The following is a 25,970-nucleotide window of genomic DNA, read 5'->3' as shown; positions in this document are numbered from 1 at the left end:
TTAATGAGTTGAACAGTTTCATTCTTATTTGTGATTTCTTGTAACATCATTACAGACCTCATGACTATTCAAATACACCTCTTGAATATTCATTAAGGATGTCATGAATATTCATATCCATCTCTTGAATTTTCATTAGGACATCATACACATTCATTATTAAGTATAGGATAATGGCCAAGGATTAGAACGTTAGTGGATAAGAATGGCTGAGTCGATACACTGAGCAAAATAGTTTTTGTTTGAAGGAAATCGGACATACGGTTGTCAAGATATGCATGTTTTTAATTTCTTTGTATTCTATTGTTTTTGCCAATATATTGATGAAGTTAATGAGGAAAATTGGCAAAATGTGCTCATGAATATTCATGTTTGCCAATATTATACCAATATCTTATGAATAAACCTTCATACTACTTTTATTTTATATGATTTTGACATGAAACTTTGCCAATGTGTTTCTATGGCTTAAAACATTACCATGTGATTTTCCCGCCCATCTAATTTGCATATTTGCATAATTAATTAGCATTATATTTAAGGCTAATTAATTATGCAAATATGCAAATTAGATTTGCGGGAAAATCACATGTTAAAGGTTTAGGTCATAGAGACACATTGGCAAAGTTTCAGGTCAAAATTTTAAAGGTAAAAGTAGTATGAAGGTTTATTCATAAAATATTGGCAAAATATTGGCAAAAATTAATATTAATGAGCACATTTGGCCAATTTTCTTCATTAACTTCGTCAATATATTGGCAAAAACAATAGAATACAAAGAATCTTTCAACAGCAATATCTCAAAAACCGTTTGTCCGATTTGGCTCAAATTTTAGAATTAAGATTATTTTGCATATCTCTCTGCAGCAAGTCTATTTTAATCTCAATCAGAGCAACTTGATTTTGCCTTTCGTACCACCTTAATACACACCTATGACGTCGCGCTATTGTTTTAACGCTGCATTATTTTCCACGAATGGAGTGTTATTGAAATTTGTTGCTCTTTACAAATTGATCAATTGATCATTGATGCCGGACAATACACTATCAAATACACTAATATAATGACAGTACTAGGTGCGAGTGAAAAATACAAGAACTCAGCTTTATGTAAAATTTCTATAGAATTAGCCATCATATCACGATCCAGGTGTTTAGTTCAAATCATCCGTAACCACCTTCTTGAATTATAAAGATCTAAAATGTTTGTTACACAAATTGAATAAACGAGATTAAGTAAAATCATCCAAGTGATTAGACAATCAATAGTTCTTTATGCCCACTTCTAATGTGTTAACTATTGAAGTAGTTGTGTTTAGGACTCTATTTTGCATAATAAGGAAATTGGCAAAATGGTCATAGGTTCAAATGAAATTGTCAATTGCAGTTCATTACCTCAAGAAAGCTAGACCTGCGCTGCACCTGAGCAATGATACTCTTCACTGTGAATCCAGTGTTCGATTTTGGAACAACCATGCAATTATGGACACTATTTATTTATCTTGGATACTAGTAAATTTTGTAACTTTGTGATGGAATCATTCCGAGGATATATTTCGTTGATTCGCAGCATACATGGTATATGTTTCAAGGAAGGACCTAAATCAGGCATGATTCTACTTTAAGCCAAGTAAGGTACGAACATTTTAAATGTGTAAATTTTGTTTTATTTGGTTGGCCCTATTCATGTATTACAACCCATTTATCTAGGCCTATTATGTCCCTGAACTTCGACGGCAAAAACAAACAAACAAACTTGGTCACTTTCAAGCAAAATAAAACCCTGACTTCCAGTCACGGGCTTCCAGTCCCCCTCCCCAAATCAATTGGAGCGTCACAAACATTATAATATTTAAGTATCGGATAGGCCTACTGATCGATGTAAGTAAATATTCAAACATGCCAAAATATCATCAGATGAAACATCTGATGTACTAAAGTGAAATAAAAATTATACAGAAGATAGACCTACTGTGGCTTTTATCATTATTTAACATACCCAAAGCAAACGTTGCCCAAAATGTAACAAATTGAATGTAGGGCCTAGGCCACTGAAAAAGTGTAAAAATATAAAGAAGCAAAAAATGTTATAAAAAACAGTTAGCGTCGAAAGAAAGGTCCAAATAATTTAAAGTACGGGCCTACTAAGTGAAGCCTAAATAAGCATTTTCCAAAGTGAGGGTAAAAACACATCTTGCATATAATAAGTACAACTTATCCAACAAATTAACCTGCCCGTTTTGATATTGCCTTACTTTTCACAGATTGCATTGTAAATGTATGTTTGTAAGGGCTCGGATAGTGATGTTTCCACCTGTATATATTTTTTTTGTGGAACCTGACCAAATCGGACACAAAATGTTTGTTACACAAATTGAATAAACGTAGATTCGTAAAATCATCCAAGTGATTAGACAATCAATAGTTCTTTATGCCCACTTCTAATGTGTTAACTATTGAAGTAGTTGTGTTTAGGACTCTATTTTGCATAATAAGGAAATTGGCAAAATGGTCATAGGTTCAAATGAAATTGTCAATTGCAGTTCATTACCTCAAGAAAGCTAGACCTGCGCTGCACCTGAGCAATGATACTCTTCACTGTGAATCCAGTGTTCGATTTTGGAACAACCATGCAATTATGGACACTATTTATTTATCTTGGATACTAGTAAATTTTGTAACTTTGTGATGGAATCATTCCGAGGATATATTTCGTTGATTCGCAGCATACATGGTATATGTTTCGAAGGAAGGACCTAAATCAGGCATGATTCTACTTTAAGCCGAAGTAAGGTACGAACATTTTAAATGTGTAAATTTTGTTTTATTTGGTTGGCCCTATTCATGTATTACAACCCATTTATCTAGGCCTATTATGTCCCTGAACTTCGACGGCAAAAACAAACAAACAAACTTGGTCACTTTCGGCGCAAAATAAAAACCCTGACTTCCAGTCACGGGCTTCCAGTCCCCCCCCCTCCCCAAATCAATTGGAGCGTCACAAACATTATAATATTTAAGTATCGGATAGGCCTACTGATCGATGTAAGTAAATATTCAAACATGCCAAAATATCATCAGATGAAACATCTGATGTACTAAAGTGAAATAAAAATTATACAGAAGATAGACCTACTGTGGCTTTTATCATTATTTAACATACCCAAAGCAAACGTTGCCCAAAATGTAACAAATTGAATGTAGGGCCTAGGCCACTGAAAAAGTGTAAAAATATAAAGAAGCAAAAAATGTTATAAAAACAGTTAGCGTCGAAAGAAAGGTCCAAATAATTTAAAGTACGGGCCTACTAAGTGAAGCCTAAATAAGCATTTTCCAAAGTGAGGGTAAAAACACATCTTGCATATAATAAGTACAACTTATCCAACAAATTAACCTGCCCGTTTTGATATTGCCTTACTTTTCACAGATTGCATTGTAAATGTATGTTTGTAAGGGCTGTATATATTTTTTGTGGAACCTGACCAAATCGGACACAAAATGTTTGTTACACAAATTGAATAAACGTAGATTCGTAAAATCATCCAAGTGATTAGACAATCAATAGTTCTTTATGCCCACTTCTAATATTCAAACATGCCAAAATATCATCAGATGAAACATCTGATGTACTAAAGTGAAATAAAAATTATACAGAAGATAGACCTACTGTGGCTTTTATCATTATTTAACATACCCAAAGCAAACGTTGCCCAAAATGTAACAAATTGAATGTAGGGCCTAGGCCACTGAAAAAGTGTAAAAATATAAAGAAGCAAAAATGTTATAAAAAACAGTTAGCGTCGAAAGAAAGGTCCAAATAATTTAAAGTACGGGCCTACTAAGTGAAGCCTAAATAAGCATTTTCCAAAGTGAGGGTAAAAACACATCTTGCATATAATAAGTACAACTTATCCAACAAATTAACCTGCCCGTTTTGATATTGCCTTACTTTTCACAGATTGCATTGTAAATGTATGTTTGTAAGGGCTCGGATAGTGATGTTTCCACCTGTATATATTTTTTTTGTGGAACCTGACCAAATCGGACACATCGAATTGCATTTTGAGCACGAGGAATGTCCTGATGATATCAAATAATTTTGATTTTTATTAAATTCGCGATACATTACAAATTTTATGGCAAATTATTAAAAATTGAAGTAAATTATATAAATGTAACGATATGCACCTAAAGATTATGAAGTTGGGATGAACAGCTGTCCATCATATGAAAATTTTGATCTTCATTATTAAAGATATAGATTTTTTTCCTCAAAACACTAAAAATTGTAGGTCATAATAAAAAAAAATGTTTATGTTCAATATGAAAGGTCAAAATTTTCAATTGATAGTCGGCTTTTCATCCCAGCTACATAGGCCTATAGTTTAATTACATATCATTTATAAAGTTTACTTTGAGGACTGTTAAATTTCAAAAATATAAAAATATGAAATTTTAATAATTTGCCATAAAATTTGTATTATATCACGAATTTCAAAATCAAAATTATTATTATTTTTTGATATCAGAAGGACAATCCTCGTATTCAGCATGTGATTCAATATGTCTGATGTGCTCTCAGGTCCCATAACAATTATGTGCAAATGTTGCTACCCGCTTCCTTAATTTATTGTATTAATGAAAATCTTTGTCTTGTTGTTTTTATGCCTCCACCGCGAGGCATACTGTTTTTGCAATGTCCGTCCTTCCGTGCTTCCGTGCTTCCGTCCATCCGTCCTTCCGTCCGGAGGCTATATCTCGGGCATGGATGGGCGGATTGACTTCAGATTTTCAGGATAGGTGGGTCATGGTAAAAAACTCTGGCTACTTTTTTTTGGGTGAGGTTCAAGGTCATCTACTGAGGTAAAAGGTCATTTGAGGTCAAGGGGCCCATTTTCTTTATTTTCCTCTTTTCTCGGAGACTAGGGGTCGCACGTTCCTCAAACTTGGTGGGTGGGTGCATATTGACCCCAGACAGAACAAGTTTGTATTGGTTAGTGGGTCAAGGTCTCCTGAGGTCATGTAGGGGTCATTTGAGGTCAAATTAGCAAAAAAATACTCATATGGCCATGAAACTTGGTAGGTACAGTCAACATTTAGAGCCAAATTTTTGGAAGGTCATTTTGGGGTCATCTGGGGTCACCCAGGGGTCACCTGAGGTCAAATTAGTAAAAACTGTCGTATGGGCATGAAACTTGGTGGGTACAGTCAACATTTAGAGCCTAATTTTGTGACGTCATTTTAGGGTCATCCAGGGTCACCCAGGGGTCATCTGAGGTCAAATTAGTAAAATTGTCATATGGGCATGAAATTTGGTGGGTACAGTCAATATTAAGAGCCAAATTTTTGTTAGGTCTTTTCAAGGTCCTTTGAGGTCATCTAGGGGTCATCTGAGGTTAAATTAGTAAAACTGTCATATGGGCATGAAACTTGGTGGGTACAGTCAACATTTAGAGCCAAATTTTTGGAAGGTCATTTTGGGGTCACCAGGGGTCATCTGAGGTCAAATTAGTAAAAACTATCCTATGGGCATGAAACTTGGTGGGTAGTCAACATTTAGAGCCAAATTTTTGGGCGGTAATTTTGGGGTCATCCGGGGTCACCCAGGATTCATTGGAAGGTTGTTTTGGGGTCATCCAAGTGTTGTCTAAGGTCAAATTCAGTCTCCTCTTTTAGGCTTGAAGCTTTGTATTAACTTGTAAGTGCCACATCACACCCTTTTGTGGAGGCATCACGGTCGACGCTGTGCGTCGAAAACCGCGACATCCGAGAACCGCGGTCCATCTAGTTCGTATCATTATTTTACATGAATGAAGTGATGATAACAATACTGCACTTTTCGCAAATAGTTGCTTTTCGAAAGTGCAATTGTTATTAGAACATTACATTCGTAAATGCCAGTACTTTTTCCCTGAAAAGTGTTTGCTTTTCAGGAAAAAATAGAGGCATTTACGAATGGCGTGTTATTGTAATCATCGCTCCATTCGTGGAAAATAATGGAGCGGTAAAACCGTAATAGCGCGACGTCATAGGTGTGTATTAATGTTATTTAGGGGCTGTGCAATAATATGAACCCTAGGACCCCAGGTGTAAAGTCACCAGGGCCTATACCAGAGGTATGGCTCAACAAAATTCAATAGGAAACAAAGGAATTTCAAGATAATTATTTGAGTGATTTACCAAAAAATAAATTTCACATGAGCCAATCCATGTCAACTCCAGGGATGTGCACCGCAGCACTTCTTCAATTTTTTTCTTTTTCTGTGTGGTGGTAGATATTGATGAAAAAGTAAAATCCTGACAATTTGAGCTTCAGACTCTATTTTGTTTTCCTGTGGCATCAATTTGAAATTTAGGGGGGTCAGCGTAAAAATGTGTCGCAACGCGAAAGACGATGTTTGGAGGTCCATAAATGTATAAAGGGAACCCCCTACAACTTTGAAAAGTATGTATCCTGTGGTACTTTTTTGTGTAGAATTCAAATCTGGCGTCAGAAAACTTGCAACTCCTTTGCTTTAAAAGATATAGGGCCCTCAAAATGCAACTTCGTCCATCCATGATCAACTTCGGGGGTCAGAACTCCAAAAGTAAAAATAATTTTTTGTCCATTTTTTTGCCAGTCAGAGCCCTTTGGTAGGACATTACTCTTATCCAATATTGAGCCTAGTATTAGAATACTTTAAGCTGAGATATTACCCATGCAAAACTGCCTGCTCCCACAACACGGCCAGATTTTTGAGAACCTAAATTTATATTATAGGCCTCATGGTGTTATCGATCAGTGGCACTGGCGTGGCAAGTCTTTTCCCCCTGAGGCCATGGGATGCTGGCCACCCTGAGGGGACCTGCCCCTCCCACTTTCATCAAACCCATAATGTGTTGCTGCCTGTCACATGTCTTGTTGAACTCAAATAATCAATGCCCCAAATGGCTTCAACTGTGCATTCATTGTGCACAATTTTTCAACATGAACATCCTCCTTTCCACGAACAGATTTGAACAACCAACACTATTGTATATAGCAATAATTTATACAATAAAAACCTGCCCAGGAAAAGAATGGCTTCAATCTGGGCCTTCATTTAACCCATTTTCAAACTCACTTTTATTGCACACAATAAAATTACCAATGCAAATGGCTTCAATAATGGTCCTTCATTTCTCACTTAGTCACTTTTCACCCCCCCCTCCCTTTGCAATATGCTTTGGCTTACCCAGTGGCTCTAATTCAGCCTTCACTTCGCCAATTTTCGGATTTAAATTCAAACAGTACACAATTAATACATGAAGTACCAAAATTATCCACCAAATTCGGGCCTTCATTTTGCAAAGGTTTCTCATTTCTGAGCCCCCCCGGACACCCTCTACGATACTATGGCTATTACATTTTTTAAGTTGCTTTGCCCCCCCAAAAAACTACTGTTTATCTGATGCGCACAGCGGAGCAGAAATGTTTTCTGTAGACAGGCGCAGATCCAAGCATGGGCAAACCAGGCCCGTACCCCCCCCCCCCTTTCGAGGGTCTTATTTTTTTACAATTTTGTTGGAAAAATAAAACCCCTTTGTTTTGCTTTTCATGTTTAAGGAAGATGAACATTATATCGCATTTAGATCATGATCAACGACGTCCCATCATGCCAGTGGCGAATGCAGGCAGGGGTAGGCCTACACCCAGCCCGTGCCCCAGTCATGTTGAAAAAAAACTGGGACGGGCACTGAACATTCAGCGTAATCACTGTGTAAAAATTGTCCACGTTAGGCCTTTACTTTTACCAAGTTTCCAATTTTCAGAGGGGACACACCCCCTCAGGCAACCCCTTGCGGCGCGCGACACAATGGTGCTTTGTGACCATTCAAAAAGGTGGCGGCAAAAACTTGTGTGTCCCCCTTCCCAAATCCCTGGATCCGCCACTGTCTATAGACGATTCTTAGGGGTTGTGCAATAATTATGAGCCCTCAAAAATTGGGGGTGGGTGGGCAAGAAATTTTTGGCGAGCCGAAAGGGGGGGGTGGCAAGCGATTTTTTGGACACATTTAAGGGGCGCCTTTTTAATAAAACGCTCTAAAAAGGCTTATGAAAACAGTACGGAAACGCTTAAATATGTAAATTTTCCTGCTCGCAACATACATCTAGACCATTTAAAGTTTGCAAATTGGGATCCCAAAAATTTTGGGGCAAAGATTTTTGGCGGATCGAGGGGGGGGGGGGTAAGCGAATTTTTACGGGCCGAGAAGGGGGGCAAGCGATTTTTGGCAAGCCGTTTGGAAATTTTACCCCCCTTCCCCCCCCCCGGAGGCTCATAATTATTGCACAACCCCTTATAAATCGGTACCTTTTTCGGCTTTTGATAGCATTTTGGCTCTTAGGGCACAATGATATGAACCATAGGAGCGTTACAATTTCAATGTTAGGATATATCAAAATGGTGCCCAAAACGACGCCTCCCTTCGGACCCCATCGCTGGCCAAATATAAAAAAAGAATCCTTTTCTGTGGTGTATCTTGCATATTGAAGGTCTAAATCCTGTCTGAAGTGAAGTATGTCTCTTTCCACATGACATGACCAATGTTCATTGCCTACAGGCCTATACAGTAGTGAGTCACACAAAAATCCCGACCGACTCACCCACCCACCCTCCCCAAAATCTCACTGGAGGGCAAGCAAACAATTGTTTTGGGCCTTATTGCCCGGGCTTACTAATATTGCACAGTCCCTAATTACCGCGACCGACTGGTATAGAAGCCTAAATAGTGAGATCGAGGACGACTGGTAAATTAGTCTAATGTACGTGATGGCCGTGAGCTACGTGAAAATCAGCTCAGTGGAAAAATATTATGTCACGCGAAATCCGAGAGAACTGGTAAATTCTTGTTTTAGTACGATAATGTAACATGCAAATATATGCGCAATTACAAAACTAAACAATTACAGAGATTCGGGGAATTGTAGAAAAGCACATTTAATGTTACAATTTGAAAGGTAAGAAAGAATGACTTGCAGTTGCTTGGAAATCCCCGATCAAATTGATGATGTAAACAATTCACGCACTGAGTGAGTGTTCACGAAACCTGGAAAATGAATCCCATCATCATTGCATTGGACCAATGTCGACAATCAATCAATCTGTTATAAATCGTGATATAAAGTCTATCATTCAGTAGACATAGACATAAATAACGCGATTTCATTGAAATATTCGAGCCAGGTAAACAAGTTGATGATGTGAGGAACAACAGTCAGACAAAGACTTTTTGTTAAAAACTAATTTAAAATTTAAAGTGAAGTCTTGCCTTGTGAGCACACTCACACACTGCACACTGGCATGCACTTGCCACTGCCACTGGCACTGTAATTTTGCAGCAAACCTCCCGGTGGGGTCACTCCCTGGCAGGGGGATGTGTAGGATCGTTCTGTTACCACAAGTACAAATTACCCCCTTTCGCAGTCAATTTCAAGGACAAATCATGAAATTTGCCCCATTTTTTACTCCAAAACAGGGACAAAACTGTACTCTGAAAAACACCCAGGTTAGATTCCGAGGCCACATTTGGCAATTTTGACCCTATTTCAACATTTCCAGGATGAGGCATATTTTATGAATGTTTTTTTTTTCAATAATTACCAGGGCATCGCAGAATTCAAGAAGTATAATCAATTGCATGCAGTATTATAAAACCTTTGACAAGCGCATATCGCATACATCGCGTATTTACTGCGTTGGTCGCACTTGTCTCTGATACTATAGTGGGAATTCCAATTGAATGAACGCAGCTTTCAATAGCGTGACAAATTTTTTGCGTGCGCCAGCGCAGCGCATGCGACTGTGCGTGAGTAACGCGAAGTGAATCAACCATGCCAATGCACTCGTGATTGGGTAGTTTGAAATACGCAATATACGATCGCGGTTGGATCGAGTGCATCTGTTAAAAGCTGCATTCATTCAATTGGAATTCTTACTATAGTGATAGGCTGCCGAGGCGATCTGCTGTTGCCGAGTGGAAATTTATGAATGAATTGTGCGCAGCCGCATGACTGTCAGATTAACTGTAAAAAGAACAAGGTCACGCGTTGCTACGCAGCTTGACCAGCGAATGTGGTGCCGATGTGATGATGCAAATAAAGTCTAAAGAAAAGAAATAGGGATCATCCAATAATCCAGCGGATGGCCAGGTCATAAAATCCATCAAAATTTTTGGTCATCACTCATTTGTATATTTTTAAAAAAATTAGAATTTTTTTTTTTTTTAAAGTTAAATTAGAACTTTGCATAAGGCCGCATGTCATGAACTGGTCATCTTTTGTGTAACATAATGTAAAATGTGAAAAAAATCACCAATTTTGATTCACTTAAACACAACTTTTAATGAAAACATTGTAGACCATTAAAAGTATATATTTCTGGAAAGCTTCTATTACAAGGATGCCGAATCAACAAAGTATAACATCATAATACACATGTCACTTGTATGACCCACCCTAGGACCCCCGGGGGATGTGCGTCATGGTCGGGTCATTTACCAACCAATTAGTGACGCAGGGTACGGTCATTTACTCAATATGTGCGTCACAACATACCCCGAGGGGTGCGTCAGTGTCAGTCACTTTACCTAGGTGCGTCAATGGTTAGCCGCATCAGTGTCAGTCAAAATACCTAATGGTGAGTCAAATTTGCGTCATGAGGACAGTCATAATCCTTAACATGTGCGTCACAATTTTGACCAGGGGCTCAGTCATTGTCGGCAAATGTCAGTCATTGTTTAGCGCACATGTGGGTCATGGTATAGTTAAATCCGACGCACCTATGTAAAGTGACTCACCACTCCCGGGGGTCATAGGGTGGGTCATACAAGTGACATGTGTATAATACAGGGTGGGTAAGAAATATACAGGGTGAAACAACAACAAAATTAGCATCTTTCTTGTCATGATGAACCCCATATTTTTCTTTTCTGAAAGCTATGTAGCTCAAAATAAATATGGATTCAGAAAGACATTGCATGGGCCCTTCAAGCAAATTAGGAAGAAAGAGTTTGCTATCCCTTGCGTTAAACATACAGGGTGGTCAAAAATTGTAAAATAATTTTACAATTTTAATGACATTATCAATCAAAACTTTTTTCCTCCATTTCTGGCACTAAAACTAATAGCATAATTGAATTCCTCATCAAATTTCCTTAAAAATATGTGTACTTTTGAATAAGCAGGGTGACTCTGGCAAGAGATAAGCCACTTAGAAATGTTGGAGCGTTACGTGCACACTTTGTACAGTAACATATAGGGAAAACTGTCTTAATTAGCATTTAATTAGGCAATTTATTTGTTACACTTTTCTTACATTTGATCTACTATGAGGTAGATCTACAATCCAGGATGATATATGTGCAATTTGTGGTCCATACTACTTGTACTTTTTAAGATACAAAGGTTTAAAGTTGGCCATATTTTCACAATTTTGTGTACAATCCTATGGGGCTCTCCCGCCCCGGATCCTCCATTGACACATCTTACAATCATATTGAAGTATAAATCTCAAAGTACATGTCCAATTGACTTGGGTTTTTTTGCATTTGACAAAGAACATAATTATCTACAAAATGACACCAAACTTTCTACAATAGGTATTGTACTTTTGGAATAAACCAAACTTGAAGTGTGAAAAAAGCGTTTACATGTTACGGATCCTCCATTTTTGGGTGACCTATTTGTGACATGCGACCATAATTATTAAAAACCTACATTTTTTAATCAACTATGAATGATCCTAGCAATTAGCTCTAGGTCAAGTAACACTCCAATTTCCAAAAACAAAAATATATAATTGAAAGAATTATATAAAAGTATGGGTATCCAATGCATAACCTGCAGCTACAGTTCATTTCTGGTCATCCGCCAGCAAATCTGGGCTTCATGATGCCCGGATGACCACTTGATTTGCACACTGCTACCATAATGTTACATAAGAGCTAACAATCTCATTTTTTCACATTTGGTTAACACTTTTTTTGAAATTTCCACAGTATTTAGAAAATGGTTCAGCAGATGTGAAAGAATAAATTTAGGATACAGGGTGTCCAAAATAAAATGATCTAAAAAAAGTTCTGAAAAACGGGGTGGTCAAAACTCTCCTGCTCCCACAGCCACTATTTTAGAAAATGAGCTGGAAATTCACCAGGACCTAGCCTCTAAAAGATAATTTAGTAATTCTGACAGGATTTTTTAGAACAATTTTTAAATATTTTTCAGGTAAATGTCACCTAATCGGGGGTGAATAGGGACACCCTTGCCACAACCACCCTTACCCCACCCTACCCTACGGTACCACACTGCCCTGCTCCACCCTTACCCCACTACCCTCACAACCCTACCCCACCACTTTCACCCTAATACCACCATCCTTAAATCACTATACCATACCCTGACCCCACTAGCCTCACCAAACCTACCATCCCCACCACCCTACCACACCACCTATCCAGGCTACCACCCTCATCTACCCTACTAACTACCATACCACACAGAACTCACTATCCCACACCCACTCCAGCAGTCAGCCCTCCACCATCTTACCCCACCCATCTATGCCACCACCCTATCCCCTACGCCACCACTTTATCCACTGCTCCACCACCACCACCCTATCCACTATGATACCTTTCCTTATTCCCCACCATACCCTACTTAACTACTTCCCTACCACCCAGAACTCTACTCCAACCACCTTTACCCCACCATATCCTACCCCACCTCTTGTACTGACAAGCCTGATCAATGTTGTCACGAAATCAGATTTTAAACAGCTACGGTGGTATGAATTACCCTGACATGTTTCTATTGTTTTTTAAAACTCACTCAGTGTCCCTTTTCCCTCCACGTGGGGGTAAAAAGGTACACTCCTTAGCACTTTCCTTATCAAGACCAGTGCTGTCCCTATTGACCCCAAACTTCAGGGTCAATAGGGACACCAACATTTTATTTAAAAATATATACCCCCCCCACATATATTCAATTTTTTATAATGGCAGATTAAAAGCATCATGGGTGGACATAATAAAAAGTTTGGCTCATGGGGCTACAGGAGAAAAACTACAGTCTAGAGAGTGCCCAAGTTGTCTCTATTCACCGCATTCTATGGTACGGCCCAAAGTTTATTCATAGATTTCCACACGGTAACAGTAGTTCACCTCAGCAGTACACTTAACGCTCTCGTCAAAGGTTTACTGCAAAATATTATTTATGTATGTTAAAAGTAGGCATTGCATGACACCTCAAATGTATCCTAAAACCCCAAATTGCTCTGAGCATACACCAGGGATGTAAATCTAACGGAAATTGCCAGAAAAAAAATCCGGAAATTATGTAAAAATTTTGTTTTTGTTTTTCTAATTATTTTGTTTTTGCTTTTTGGTATTGAATGATGATAATTCGTCATAAAAAGAGCCAACAAAACTTTTTTAGGAGGGGGTGATACCCTGCAGCGTATTCCCGGACAACCCCCCCAGCAGCCACCTGTTCAAAGACCATTTACCATTTACATCCCTGATAGCGATGTATTAACCTTGTTTTTGTTTTTATATTTGTTTTAGGAGTTGTAACTTGATCTAGTGTCCCACCCTTAGGTGTGGGTATTTTCCAAATTTGCGATGCCATCTCCATTAAGTTGGAATCTACCACAGATAAGACATGTGCAGCAGTTGTTAAGCAGACAAGCAGTACAACCTCACATCTGTAGCAGATTATCAGGTATTGTAACAAGCTTTATATGTAAATTCTGTTCTATCTGTCATCAAAGTAACAGGTGTATTGTCAGTTCTTCTGTGGAGAACTAGGCAAGTGGGGCTTCCTGTTTAAATTAAATCCACAACAAATGTACCGGTAGGTACATACATTGTACTGCAGTAGGTACGTTTATGGACTCATTGTACATGTTGCGGGCATGAAAATTGTATAATTGATATAATTGAGACTTCGGAATTTAGTACTTTGATGAGGTTGAAAATACATTTCACTACAAAAAAATGGTAGTCTTTCTGGACTACTGCATTGCATTTTCTTGTCCAATGAGACATTTGGTAGTCTAGACTACTTAGAGGACTACTTATTTCACACACTGATGGTCAAGTATATTATTAATCTACATGTGCATGCAGTAGATGGTAAATTCCTACTTTGAATTTTGTAGGTCATAGTTCATGTTCTAATGTTATTCATTCATTCTTCCACTTAGGTTCTCATCAGAGATGTATAGCCCACACATCACCTGCTAGGACTGCCAGCAGGTCCTCTGGCCCAGTGTCATCATCATCTGTCAATGTTCTATTAAGTAGACCACTGAGTATATCAGCAGTATCCCTAGCAAGTAATAGCGGCGACGGAGGAGGCACAAGTAAAGGTGGCGGTGGAGGTGGGAGGCGATCAGGGCGTGGCGGCGGTGGCAACAAAGATGATAAAAAATCAGGCCAGCTACTATGTCCTAAGTGTGGCGACCCCACAACTCATGTGGAAACCTTTGTGCCATGTAAGTATCACAAATGATTCAGTGTAAAGTGGAAATGTGTTGGACAGTGTTACGATCAAGAATAAAATTGAGTGCAAGTAAGCTTGTTTATTTGTTTACTTGAGTTGGTCCGTATGGATCCATTCAAAATCCATTGTCCAGACCAATGTAACAGCCCTTGAATGAACCCACAGCACCCATGGCATAATGCCGTGGATGCCCATCCCCACTGCCGTAATGCCCTCAAAATATGTCCTTTACCGACAGCAGTCACTTGCCGTGCCCTCTAATGAAGTTGCCGTCGGTGCCCCAGCCCTGCCCCTTCATTATAATATCATCTATCAGACTGTTTGTGTGTGTTTTCTTCACTTTTAAGAAATTGCCTTGGTGCCCTTCTCAAATTTTCAACAGTTGCCATGATGCCCTCTTGAAATATTACAAATTGCTGTGCTGCCTTGCCTTTTCAGTGAAAATCCAAGGCAATTATCAGCTTGCCCTAAAAAAGTTGCCGTGCCCCTTCAGATCATTAATTCGAGGGCTGCAATGTAAAAACTTGGGATGCAAGCTAGGGTTGGTCTAGAGAACAAAAACTAGACAACATTTTGTCTGAATGACCCTAAAATTATGCGGGAGAGGGTAGTTAATGTTGAAACTAGGAACCTTACCATGTGCATGCACTATACAAGCTGCCCAAAGCTTGTTTGCTGGTGTTGTTGTAATTTGTCTTTCCTACAAAGAAAATAACCTCCCCCAGATCTGTAAGAATGTTGTTCCGTTGTTGTATGACCCTTTATATTTATTCTGATTTATGTCACTTTTTTCTTTGCAACAGCGTCATCACGTTTCGTGAAATGCGAGAAGTGTCTGCATTTTTTTGTGCTCTTGTCAGAATCAGACAGCAAGAAAATAGCCAAAGAAGGAGTGAAACAAGCTAAACCTCCAACATTACCACCACCAAAAAAGGTAGGACTTTTTAACTGGCATGCCTTGTGTGTTGGGTACAGTGGGTTTTCAATTCATTATAAATCCATATTACTTGCAGTATGTATCAATCTTAAATCTTGGTTGTGGAAACCCATCGTAAGTTTAGTGGAGTTTGAATTACGCTTCATCTATGATACTTTATTAGAGAACAACTCAAAAGATCACAGATGTCATATAAACAAGTTTAATTTTGGAGAGAGGGGTTTAAACATGTTATTTTAACCCACTTTTGGTTTTGATATAGATGGGGTGGAGGGACTAGATATCCAACAGAACTATAATTTATGTTAATGGGATGTCATTCTTTGAGATATTCTATTGGCTTAGTTTATGTTGATGGAATCTACCCTGATCATATTTTCGGTGTTGTAATCTGTGTTGTAAAATTTGTAAATCCATGTTTTATGAATAAAGCTTAAAATGTATAAACAATGAGTATTAATGATATTAATGTCACAAAACTCACAATAAAGTGTTCAATATCGCAATCAATATGCTCTGATTGAAGTATTCTCGCGATAATAGGCCGACTGTTACGATGTTTGGATGGATAGTGGGTTCATGCCTTGATACCTTTATTTCGGTATTATTAAACAGTATTTTTTATCATAAAAATTGACACACACAACTCAAGATTGTTTTTAACATTTATTTCTCTTATCTTTTAACAATATTTGTCCCGTCATACAAAAATGTAATTTTCCGTGTTGTACCTCCGATTCCGTGACTTTTTTCCGTTTTCCGTAAAACGGAAAACTTCGGACTCTAACGAATCACTAAAATTGCCTATTTATTTTGTTCCATCATTTTTTCAGATATATGAATATTTGGACAAGTATGTAGTAGGCCAGCATCATGCTAAGAAGGTATTATCAGTAGCAGTGTATAATCATTACAAGAGGATCTACAACAACATAGCATTGAACCCACCCAAGTCAACACCACCTGAGACTACAGAGGAAAAGACTACTAGCGTACAGTGGGGTAAGAGCAGTGAGGTGTTCTTTCCATCAATCAGTTGAGTTGCCGCTTCAATCATATTGGGCTCCATTAAATTATAATAACTAAATATAATCATAGGTAATGGTTATGGTCACCCTACGCTGTGACCCAACCCTGGGGCTGTGATCTTTATAGTGTGCTAACAGTGACACCAACGCTGGGCAAATTGGGCTACTTGGTGATTACTTGCCGCTACTCCAAAAACCATGCCGCTACTTGCCTAAAATTGGGCTACTTTTGCAAGTGTCAGGTTGCTGCAGTAATTTGACATATTTTGCCAGATTATCAATGTTTAAGCTCCAAATTGCAATAACAATGGGTTTTGTTACCATTTAATTGACTTCCAATTGAGTACCGGAAGTTTTATCAGTCAACAAGGCTTATATTAAGCAGGCACTGAAGCTTTTTTTACCCCATGGTTGCCCAGTTTTGGCTCCTGGTGTATCCAATATTTTACACTACAAACTATAGGACCAGGAGCTCAGTTTAGCTCCTGGTGCAGGCATACTGAATATAAAGCCTGCCAGTCAATTGCTTTTCTGCCAAATTGGGTGATTTTTGCTCTAAATTCGGGTAAATCCACCCACATATCTGGTACTGAATGCTTTTTGGGGATCTTAAAAATTGGGCTGCTTGAGAGTCATTCACTCTGGCATGGGGATGGGGAGTCAATTAGCCGCGCCTTGGCGCTGAAAAACTGGCAATACTGGTTGCACACTTCACAGAAAGTCCCTAAACATGGTAGCCCAACTTGTAAGGATTTAAAGGTAAGATTAGGTATTTATTTGGTTTATATTGGGTCAGTTGAAATCCAAACACTCCCCATTGAAGACATGATCTTAATTTTCCACATAGGGAGTGTAAATTTCAAATGGAATTATCTGAATAGGTGACTCCATTTGAAATCTACACCCCTTGTATGGGAGATTAAGGCTTTGTCTTCCATAATGTGCAATTTTGTGCATAGATTTCAGCTGTAATAGGCCATCATACACTTTCTTATTCCTTTTTCTCCTTGTACAGAGCTTTACCATCCCCATGGGCCCAGTCAGAACAGTCCACTAGGAGCACAGCCTATTACACAGCAACAGCAACAAAATCAGCAACAGCAGCAGCCAGCCGGTGGACAGCTGAGTATAGAGGATGAGACTAACAGAGGACGTGGTAGTCAGCTACTGGACGCCACCTCCCATGAACTCAAACTAGATAAAAGTAACATCGTCTTGCTGGGACCAACAGGATCTGGTAAGAAAATCTTTCCTAGTATTTGATTGTCCAATGTAGGAATGAGGCCTGATGTCTGAAAAATGTTTTCAGTTGGCTAATAGGCAATTGTGCAAACTGTCATATGAGTCCTGTAGACAGAGATAATTCACAGCTGTTAAAGCAATAGTGTACAATTTGCATAAAGAATAGATTCCTATTTATGTTAGTTTTCACGGATAAATTTTGAGCCAAACAAATGAGGTAAACTGCTCCAAGAAAGTATCCTTACACTTGCAAAAATAATCACAATTTCAAAACTGAACCATATTGGGGTAAATTTGTCTTTTTAATAGATGCACTATCTTATCTGGCACATTTTGACACCCCATTGAATCCAGTGTGACTTCAAGAAGCAAAGTTACAAGCATTTGATTAGACGAAGGTCCAGTTTTAATAGTGACACACTGGCCTATTCAAAACTCCACGGACTAGACATTTGGTTTGAGAGTATTAAATGGCTAATCTGTGTGTGCCTTTAATTTAAAACAAAAGGAACAAAAGAAAACTGAAACAAAAGAGCTGACAAATAAAATGCTAGTTATGGAATGTACAGAGAAGTAAAAACTTCAATAAATACTGCTTTAAATAAAGTTTCATTGAAGAAACTGTGTAGTCTCTTTGTTGCGCTTGTTGGAATCTTTTTGCGCCTTGTATGGGCCAATTTGTCACTTTTAAAACTGGACCTTCGTCTATTCAATTGATTGTAACTTAACTTCTGGAGGTCACATTGGATTCAATGTGGTCTTATAATGTGCAGGCTTAGATAGTGCAACTATTACAAAAACAAATTTACCCAAATGTGACCCCTCGGCACAACTGAGCCCGGATGTCGCCAGTGCCACTATTGAGATATGCTCCATCGAACTTAACAATAAACAATAGGAAACAAAGGATTTATTGACTGTTTTATTGATTTTTCACTACTTAAATGTCAAGTACTATAGACATGATATACATCATTTAAAGCTAATTTCAAGCAGAATATTTTGGTTGAATATCTCAAAAATGATGATTGGCGACTTCAGGGCTCAGTTGTGCCGAGGGGTCACAAATATGGTTCAGTTTTGAAATTGTGATTATTTTTCCAAGTGTAAGGATACTTTCTTGGCGCAGTATACATTTAAAACAAATAAAATTGCCATTTCATTCCAGCGCCTACAATGCGTGTATTAGCTCTGATTGTATTAGCATGGTTAGTATAATTGGCGGAGCTTCACGCAGTTGGGATGTACAAACAAGACGTGAGATGCATAGCAATACGCACACAGTTTATACATCAAGGCGTAAGACGGTGAACTTTGAATAAAACCCTGAAACCACTTCAGGCTTAGTCTTCCACATGGTATTTTAGTACAGCACTGGGCAATTACAATCATGCAAAAAGTAGAAATTCAAGAAAAATTGAGGGTGTCGCTGTGGCGCAAATAAATTATGGTTTTAACATGCTCTTATGATATTCAATTTCTTCTTTACCATGATTACAGGAAAGACATTGTTGGCACAGACACTAGCCCAGTGTTTGGATGTGCCATTTGCTATCTGTGACTGTACTACACTAACACAAGCTGGCTATGTAGGAGAGGATATAGAATCTATTATATCAAAGTTGCTACAAGATGCTGGATTCAGTGTGGATAAAGCTCAGCAAGGTTAGTACACATATTTATATCTCATTGTTTGGATGTGCCATTTGCTATCTGTGACTGTACTACACTAACACAAGCTGGCTATGTAGGAGAGGATATAGAATCTATTATATCAAAGTTGCTACAAGATGCTGGATTCAGTGTGGATAAAGCTCAGCAAGGTTAGTACACATATTTATATCTCATTGTTTGGAGGTGCCATTTGCTATCTGTGACTGTACTACACTAACACAAGCTGGCTATGTAGGAGAGGATATAGAATCTATTATATCCAAGTTGCTATACTAAAATGCAGAAAACCTTAGACGAGCGCGTATTGTAAGGATACATCGCGCATATATACTGCGTTGAATGCACTTGTCTCTGATTGGCTGCTAAGGCGATATATTGTTGCTGAGTGGAAATTTATGAATGAACTGTGCGCCGTACGCGTTGTTAGCGCCGAATTTGCAACATCACGGTAGTCGCGCTCGTAAAAGGTTTGCTGCATTTTAGTATACAAGATGCTGGATTCAGTGTGGATAAAGCACAGCAAGGTAAGTACACATGTTATTATACATTCCACAATTGTTTTGAGTAACCTTTATTTTTGTACAGGTATTATTATCAATTGACATGCACACTGACTGCACACTAAGCATTTAGGAGGAGATCAATAATACTTAATTTCATTATCTATTTCGGACAGTAGTCGAGGTCCAATGCCCTTTAACCTTTACCCAATGCTCCAATGTATTATAGAATCTATTATAGGTCGCTTTCACACCTCACCAGCTCATATTTTATTTGTCCTTCGAAATGCACTGATTTACAACCATAATATATCTACTATTTATAACATGCCACATTGTTTCATTTTCATAATGACTAGGTATCGTATTCCTGGACGAAGTTGACAAAATCGGCCGGGTGCCAGGGATCCACCAGTTCCGCGACGTGGGCGGAGAAGGGGTACAGCAAGGTCTCCTAAAGCTCCTGGAGGGTACCATAGTGAATGTACCAGACAAAGGGGCTAGGGGTCAGTACAACAAGATGCGTGGGGATGGCGGAGTGGCGGTTGACACCACTAATATCTTATTTGTAGCATCAGGTGCCTTTAATGGATTGGACAGGATTGTCAGTAGAAGAAAACAGGAAAAGGTCAGTGTACTATATATTAGTCTGTTCACTTTTTCTAAACTGAAGTGAGCAAGTAAGGTTAGTAATCACACTTGATTCAAAATTGTGATTACCTTGTTTCCATTGCAGTAATATCCAGTTGAAACAGCAACATGTTAAGCTTAAAGGCCAATCCAGTTGACCAGGCAAACTTTCAAGGGCAACCCAATAAAGGAGGCTTAAAATATAATCAAGTCAATGTTCAGTTATTGTTCACCTCTATACCAACAAACTTTACACAGCTCCTAACTTAATATGTTTTCCAGATATTTGGAGCAGCTTTTAAGGGGGTAAATTTGTGACTATTTTTGCATTTTTCTCAAAAAATAATAACACACTGGTACCTAACAAAAGTTATGTATATTATTGGGGCAAGGAATCCAATTACTACACTGAAATTTCAGTGACTCAAGACAAGCGGTTCCGTATATATGATAGGAAATGAGGTACATCCTAGCGGTACCTTATTTCGTATCATAATAACGAACCGCTTGCCTTGGGTCACTGAAACTCTAGTGCAGTAATTGGATTCCTTGCCCCAATAATATACATAACTTTTGTTACCAGTGTATGATTAGTTTTTGAGAAAAATGCAAAAATAGATATTAATATTTAAAAAAAAATTAATTTTCTTGGGGTGGGGTAGTTCAATTGTTATGGTTATTTTTAGAAAACAGGAAAACAACGCAGAATTAAACATTTACAAAACAAATAATTTTGGTCGCTATGCTATGCTAGTCCCCTTAATAACCTTAGGAAGTTAGTATATTTCCTACAACAGATCATGAATGAAATCATTCAGAGTGCATAAAAATGTAATCAATGCTAAGTTGTGACCACTCACAATGTTGTGCCAACTTAACAATCAGCATTTCAGTAACTAAAAAATAAGATGCTAATTAGATATTTGTCTATTATATTTGCATTGTATTATTGTAACAGTACCTAGGATTTGGGGCTCCAGCTAACACCGGTGCTAGTCGCCGAGCAGCCACAAATGAAGACATCCAAAATCAGTCCAACAGTACCAACACTGTAGAGGATAACGAGGAAAAAGACGCTCTTTTGAAACTAGTGGAAGCAAGAGATTTGATCCACTTTGGCATGATACCAGAGTTTTGTGGACGATTCCCAATAGTTTGCAGTCTTGGCTCTCTGGATGAGGCAATGCTCTTGAGAATTTTGAAAGAGCCACACAATGCACTGGTACCGCAAATGGAGTCTCTCTTTAAGATGGACAATGTAAGTGTATTTTTTATATGTGATTATTTGAGGCGATGTGATCTCTCTGTCTCTCTTGCATCTCTTTCTCTATCTGTGTGTCTGTCTGTCGCCATCACTGTTTCTGTCTTCCCTCTTTCAGTCTTCTGTTTGTGATTTTGCAGTGCTAGTTACGTCAGGCAAAATATCCAATTCTTGATCATAAGACAGGCGTTCGTTATTGAAAATTGCAGTTGTTCTGTTAATCACTCTCCTGAGTTTATTAAGGTCCTCAACAAGAAGCTCAATATTTTAATATCTGTATTAAAACATAGGGATTCAAGTATTGAGGAGCTTAGTAAACCATACTCCTGAAATGTTGTTAAGGAGAGCTGTAGCTATGGTGCAATTGAGCACCTCAAAAATGAAGGTCTGATGAGAGGACGTACCTTCTGCATACTGTTGCGTCAGCATACTTTTCATAGAATAGACTAACACAATGGCGCGACATACATGACAAACCCTGACCTTGCCTAGTGACGACCTTATGCAAAGATTGTGATGGGTCAATTCTCAAAAGCTGAGCTTGCTCCATAAGCATGTGGTCTTTGAGTAGTACGTTTGACGCAGATATCTGTGCGTACCCCAGTTGGCTCTGATGATCAAGAAATAGATATTTTGCCTAAAGTGCTACTTGTTGTTTATTACCTAGTAAAATGGATGTTTTATTGCTCCTGAAATGTTGGTTGTCTTGTCTTTTTTAACTAAATTTAGGATGTTGTTTTAACAGTCTTCTGTCTGTCTGTCTGTCTGTTTGTGTCTCTCTGTCTGTCTCATCTCTCACATGCAACTCTCTTCCACTCTCACGCTGCTTACTACAAATTCTGAGCAGCATTTTAATCCTATGTTTTACATTTTCTTTACCGACAGTGTCATCTAAACATGACTGAGGGCGCACTTAAAGCAATTGCTCATCTAGCACTAGAAAACAAGACCGGAGCAAGAGGCCTACGTAATATCATGGTAAGTAATCTACAAAAGAACCCGATAAATACCAAGCATAACTGGAAGTTGGAACCAGGGGTCACATTTTGCAAAAGTGGCCCTTGCTTCATGGAGATTTTGGGCGAACTAGTAGCTATACATACGCGCTATATAACAGCATGTGTGATTGGTCGATAGGCGTTCCGGTTATAAACAAGTTGCGCTAGAACCGATTGGACGCTCGTGATACGCATGTATGCTCGCAAGCTATTTCGCAAAGCGCAAATTATGTCCGCGATGTTTGCGCACGTTCAAACACGGCGGACTGAGCAAGTAAACGTTTTCTTACAAATAGCGATGGAAAAACTTTTAAAAATGATAAGGAAGTGGTAGTTTTTAGTCTAAAATGACAGTATTTTTTAGTTGTGGAGGAAAAAACAGCACACAGAATGCATGTGTATGTATGAAAGGGGTTCATTCATATATTTTCATGACTATGTTTATGCCCTCGGGCTAAAGCCTTTTGGGCATAAACAATCGTTTAGTCATGAAAAATACATGAATGAACCCCTAATTCACTAATAGTAAATGTGAAAAACTCTATAAATAGGAACTCTAAAATGTTAACTTGTTATCCACTACAAAATTATGTATAAAACTGAACAGTTATCATCATTTATGTTTCATGAAAATTTGGATCCACTTTGTGTCGAGATTGCCTACCGCTTTACTACTGCTTTACACGAACCTGGTTTACAAGAACCAGGAGCCATTCTTCAGTCTACCAAGAGCTAAATGGCTCACGGCACCTGCTTATTTTCACCCTTAGTCTAATTGGTATCTTATATAGCTTGAGCATTACAACAAAGACTTTCTTTTGTGACAATATGTTCCATTTTTCTATCAACAGGAAACAATACTATTGGAGCCAATGTTTGAAATCCCAAGTGATGAATGTATCGTAGAGGTAGTGATCGATGAAAACGTCATCAAAGGAAAGAAATCACCAATCTATATCAGGAAGGAGAAAGAAAACAAAAGCAAAGAAGAAGAACATGGCGAAACTGGGAAGCTAGGAGTAGCCAACAGTTGAACGAGATAAATACAGAATTTTCAGTTGGACAGAAATCTTGTTTTGTGTATAATGATTGACTTAAACCCATTTGAAACTTTTGAGTGGGTGTGTACATTTTGATGAGTTAAAGCAAAATGGCTTTTCAGTGAATGGACCCAGTACCATGTTGGGAGTGCACAGTGAGTGGCCAGGATAGTTTCAGCACCAAATTGCCTTGCTGAGGTTATTATGATTAATATATTGGTACTGATTGTGGTTAACTCTTGAGGTCACCAGTATATAAGTGGTGTCCACAACCATGTGGGAAGCTTACAGAGTGACCAGAATACAATAGTTTCAGCACCAAATTTTCTTGCTGAGGTTGTTAAGCTTAATGTCAATTGTACTGGTAACAATTGGGATTAATTTTCTCTCTTGATTTGGACACATATTACCAAATGGGATAGTCCGGTTGAAATACATACACCCCTATGGAAGACATAACCTTAATATTCCACACAGGGTGTAGATTTCAATTGGAGTCACCCATTCAGGTAACCCCATTTAATATTCACACTCCCTGTGTGGAAGATTAAGGTAACATCTTCCATAGGAGGTGAAAAGATTTCAACTGGATTAGCCCAGTCTGATTGAACTAGCATACAATTATTTATCTTTAAATATTAAAAAAAAACCACCATAGTTGAGCAAGGTGGTGTGAAGCTTATTGTTTGGTAAATCTTAGTGTGCACATGTTGGCTGGACTAGAAAAATAAGCAAAATTTCACTCCAAGAAGGCAAATTTGTCCATAATTTCTTACGTATTTCTTATATGGGGAAGCAAAATTTCCCTTAAAATTCCAAAATTTCCCACCAATTTCCATGGAATTAGCTTCCTGAATGCCACATTGTTTTCCAGGACTGCATGTTGGCCGAGTTGTTCATTATATTATTTCCACCACATGCAGGTACGCAGTGTGCATCACATAAATAATGCTGATGTTAAATCTCATTTTGGGTTTAAAAGCCAAGACCATTTTTACCAGGCATTGAGTGCTATACATGCCACGCTGTTGTGGCTGCTTATACGGTACACAAGTAACCCATTTTTCAATGCAAAGCTAATGCAAGTAATTGTAGCTTATACCATGCCTTGCTTAAATACTTGGCTTGATGCGATTTGACAGGTCCTTGGTAGTTTGTATATGCTTAACTGCTAGCAAGTTGTACGTTATGTTATTTAATGATATGACCAATAGCTTCTTAGTACCAACACAGATTTATGCAAAACCATAATTTTCCATTGGTACCAGATCGTTTTACTATAAAAGAGGATATTTTTGCTGCAGAGTAATTCTCAAATTAAGAGTGCACTGCTCTTCTGGTGGTAGGCCTACACGATAAAATACCTTGATTATTAACTCTAACTCCACCCAATCTCAAAGCCTGGGTACCTCCACTGGGGCGGGGTGAAGCGGAGCCGGGTAGCACACAGGGCACCCCACACAAACCTCCCCTATGGGGTTATGGTTAATAAACGTTGCCAGTGATGACATTTTGCAAATTATAGTCATTTGATATCCATTCAACTAAATCGCTTATGATAGTAATGTGTTTTACAGTTCTGCTCTATTCAGCAAGAAGTCAAAAAGACTGCGATGATGGTAGTTTATTGTCTAGTTAAGTACTTAAATGACAACTTTTGTGGATTAAGTAATTCAATTTAACATAGATTGTTAACATAATTGTGCTGCACTTTCATTAAAAAATCAACTCAGAATGGATTACCATTTAAATATATGCATGCATTCAATCCACAGAGGAGAATGAAAACAGAGAGCGTACCACCAGTCAAAGTCTCTGTGTATTGTATGATGTCAGTTCTCGCATATTCATTATCATATGATGCGGAGACTTTGACTGGCTGTACGCTCTCTGTTTTCTTTCTCCTCTGTGTTTCAATCCTTCTGCTAGCTGCTAGAATATGTATGCTACTTGAGCTGATTTTAATGTCATGGTAAATTATCAGTGTAAGTTAGGTATGTTACTTGAAAGTACTTAAAAGTAAATACTTAACAGTGGGAAGCACTATTATAATGCCAAAAAAAAAGGTTTGTCTCAAAGCTTGCGTGCGCATTTGTAAAATCGTGCGATTTGAAAAAAAAGAAATGCAGAATTTTT

The 25,970-nt window shown here is 38.3% G+C and overlaps 1 protein-coding gene across 1 annotated transcript; it reads left to right on the top strand.

Moving 5' to 3' along the window:
- Positions 1-8,813: 8,813 nt before the first annotated feature.
- Positions 8,814-25,970, top strand: LOC140171617 (ATP-dependent clpX-like chaperone, mitochondrial). The gene is made up of 11 exons (XM_072194904.1): positions 8,814-8,980; positions 13,585-13,741; positions 14,226-14,516; positions 15,328-15,458; positions 16,295-16,463; positions 17,505-17,726; positions 19,232-19,396; positions 20,265-20,533; positions 21,494-21,793; positions 22,682-22,774; positions 23,646-25,970. The coding sequence occupies exons 2-11, from the start codon at positions 13,642-13,644 to the stop codon at positions 23,826-23,828; spliced, it is 1,923 nt and encodes a 640-aa protein (XP_072051005.1). The 5' UTR covers positions 8,814-8,980; positions 13,585-13,641; the 3' UTR covers positions 23,829-25,970.

Source organism: Amphiura filiformis, chromosome 15, assembly GCF_039555335.1.
Source record: "Amphiura filiformis chromosome 15, Afil_fr2py, whole genome shotgun sequence".
NCBI lineage: Eukaryota > Metazoa > Echinodermata > Ophiuroidea > Amphilepidida > Amphiuridae > Amphiura > Amphiura filiformis.
Note: the sequence above shows the minus strand (reverse complement) of the source record. Positions and strands in the feature narration are given on the sequence as shown.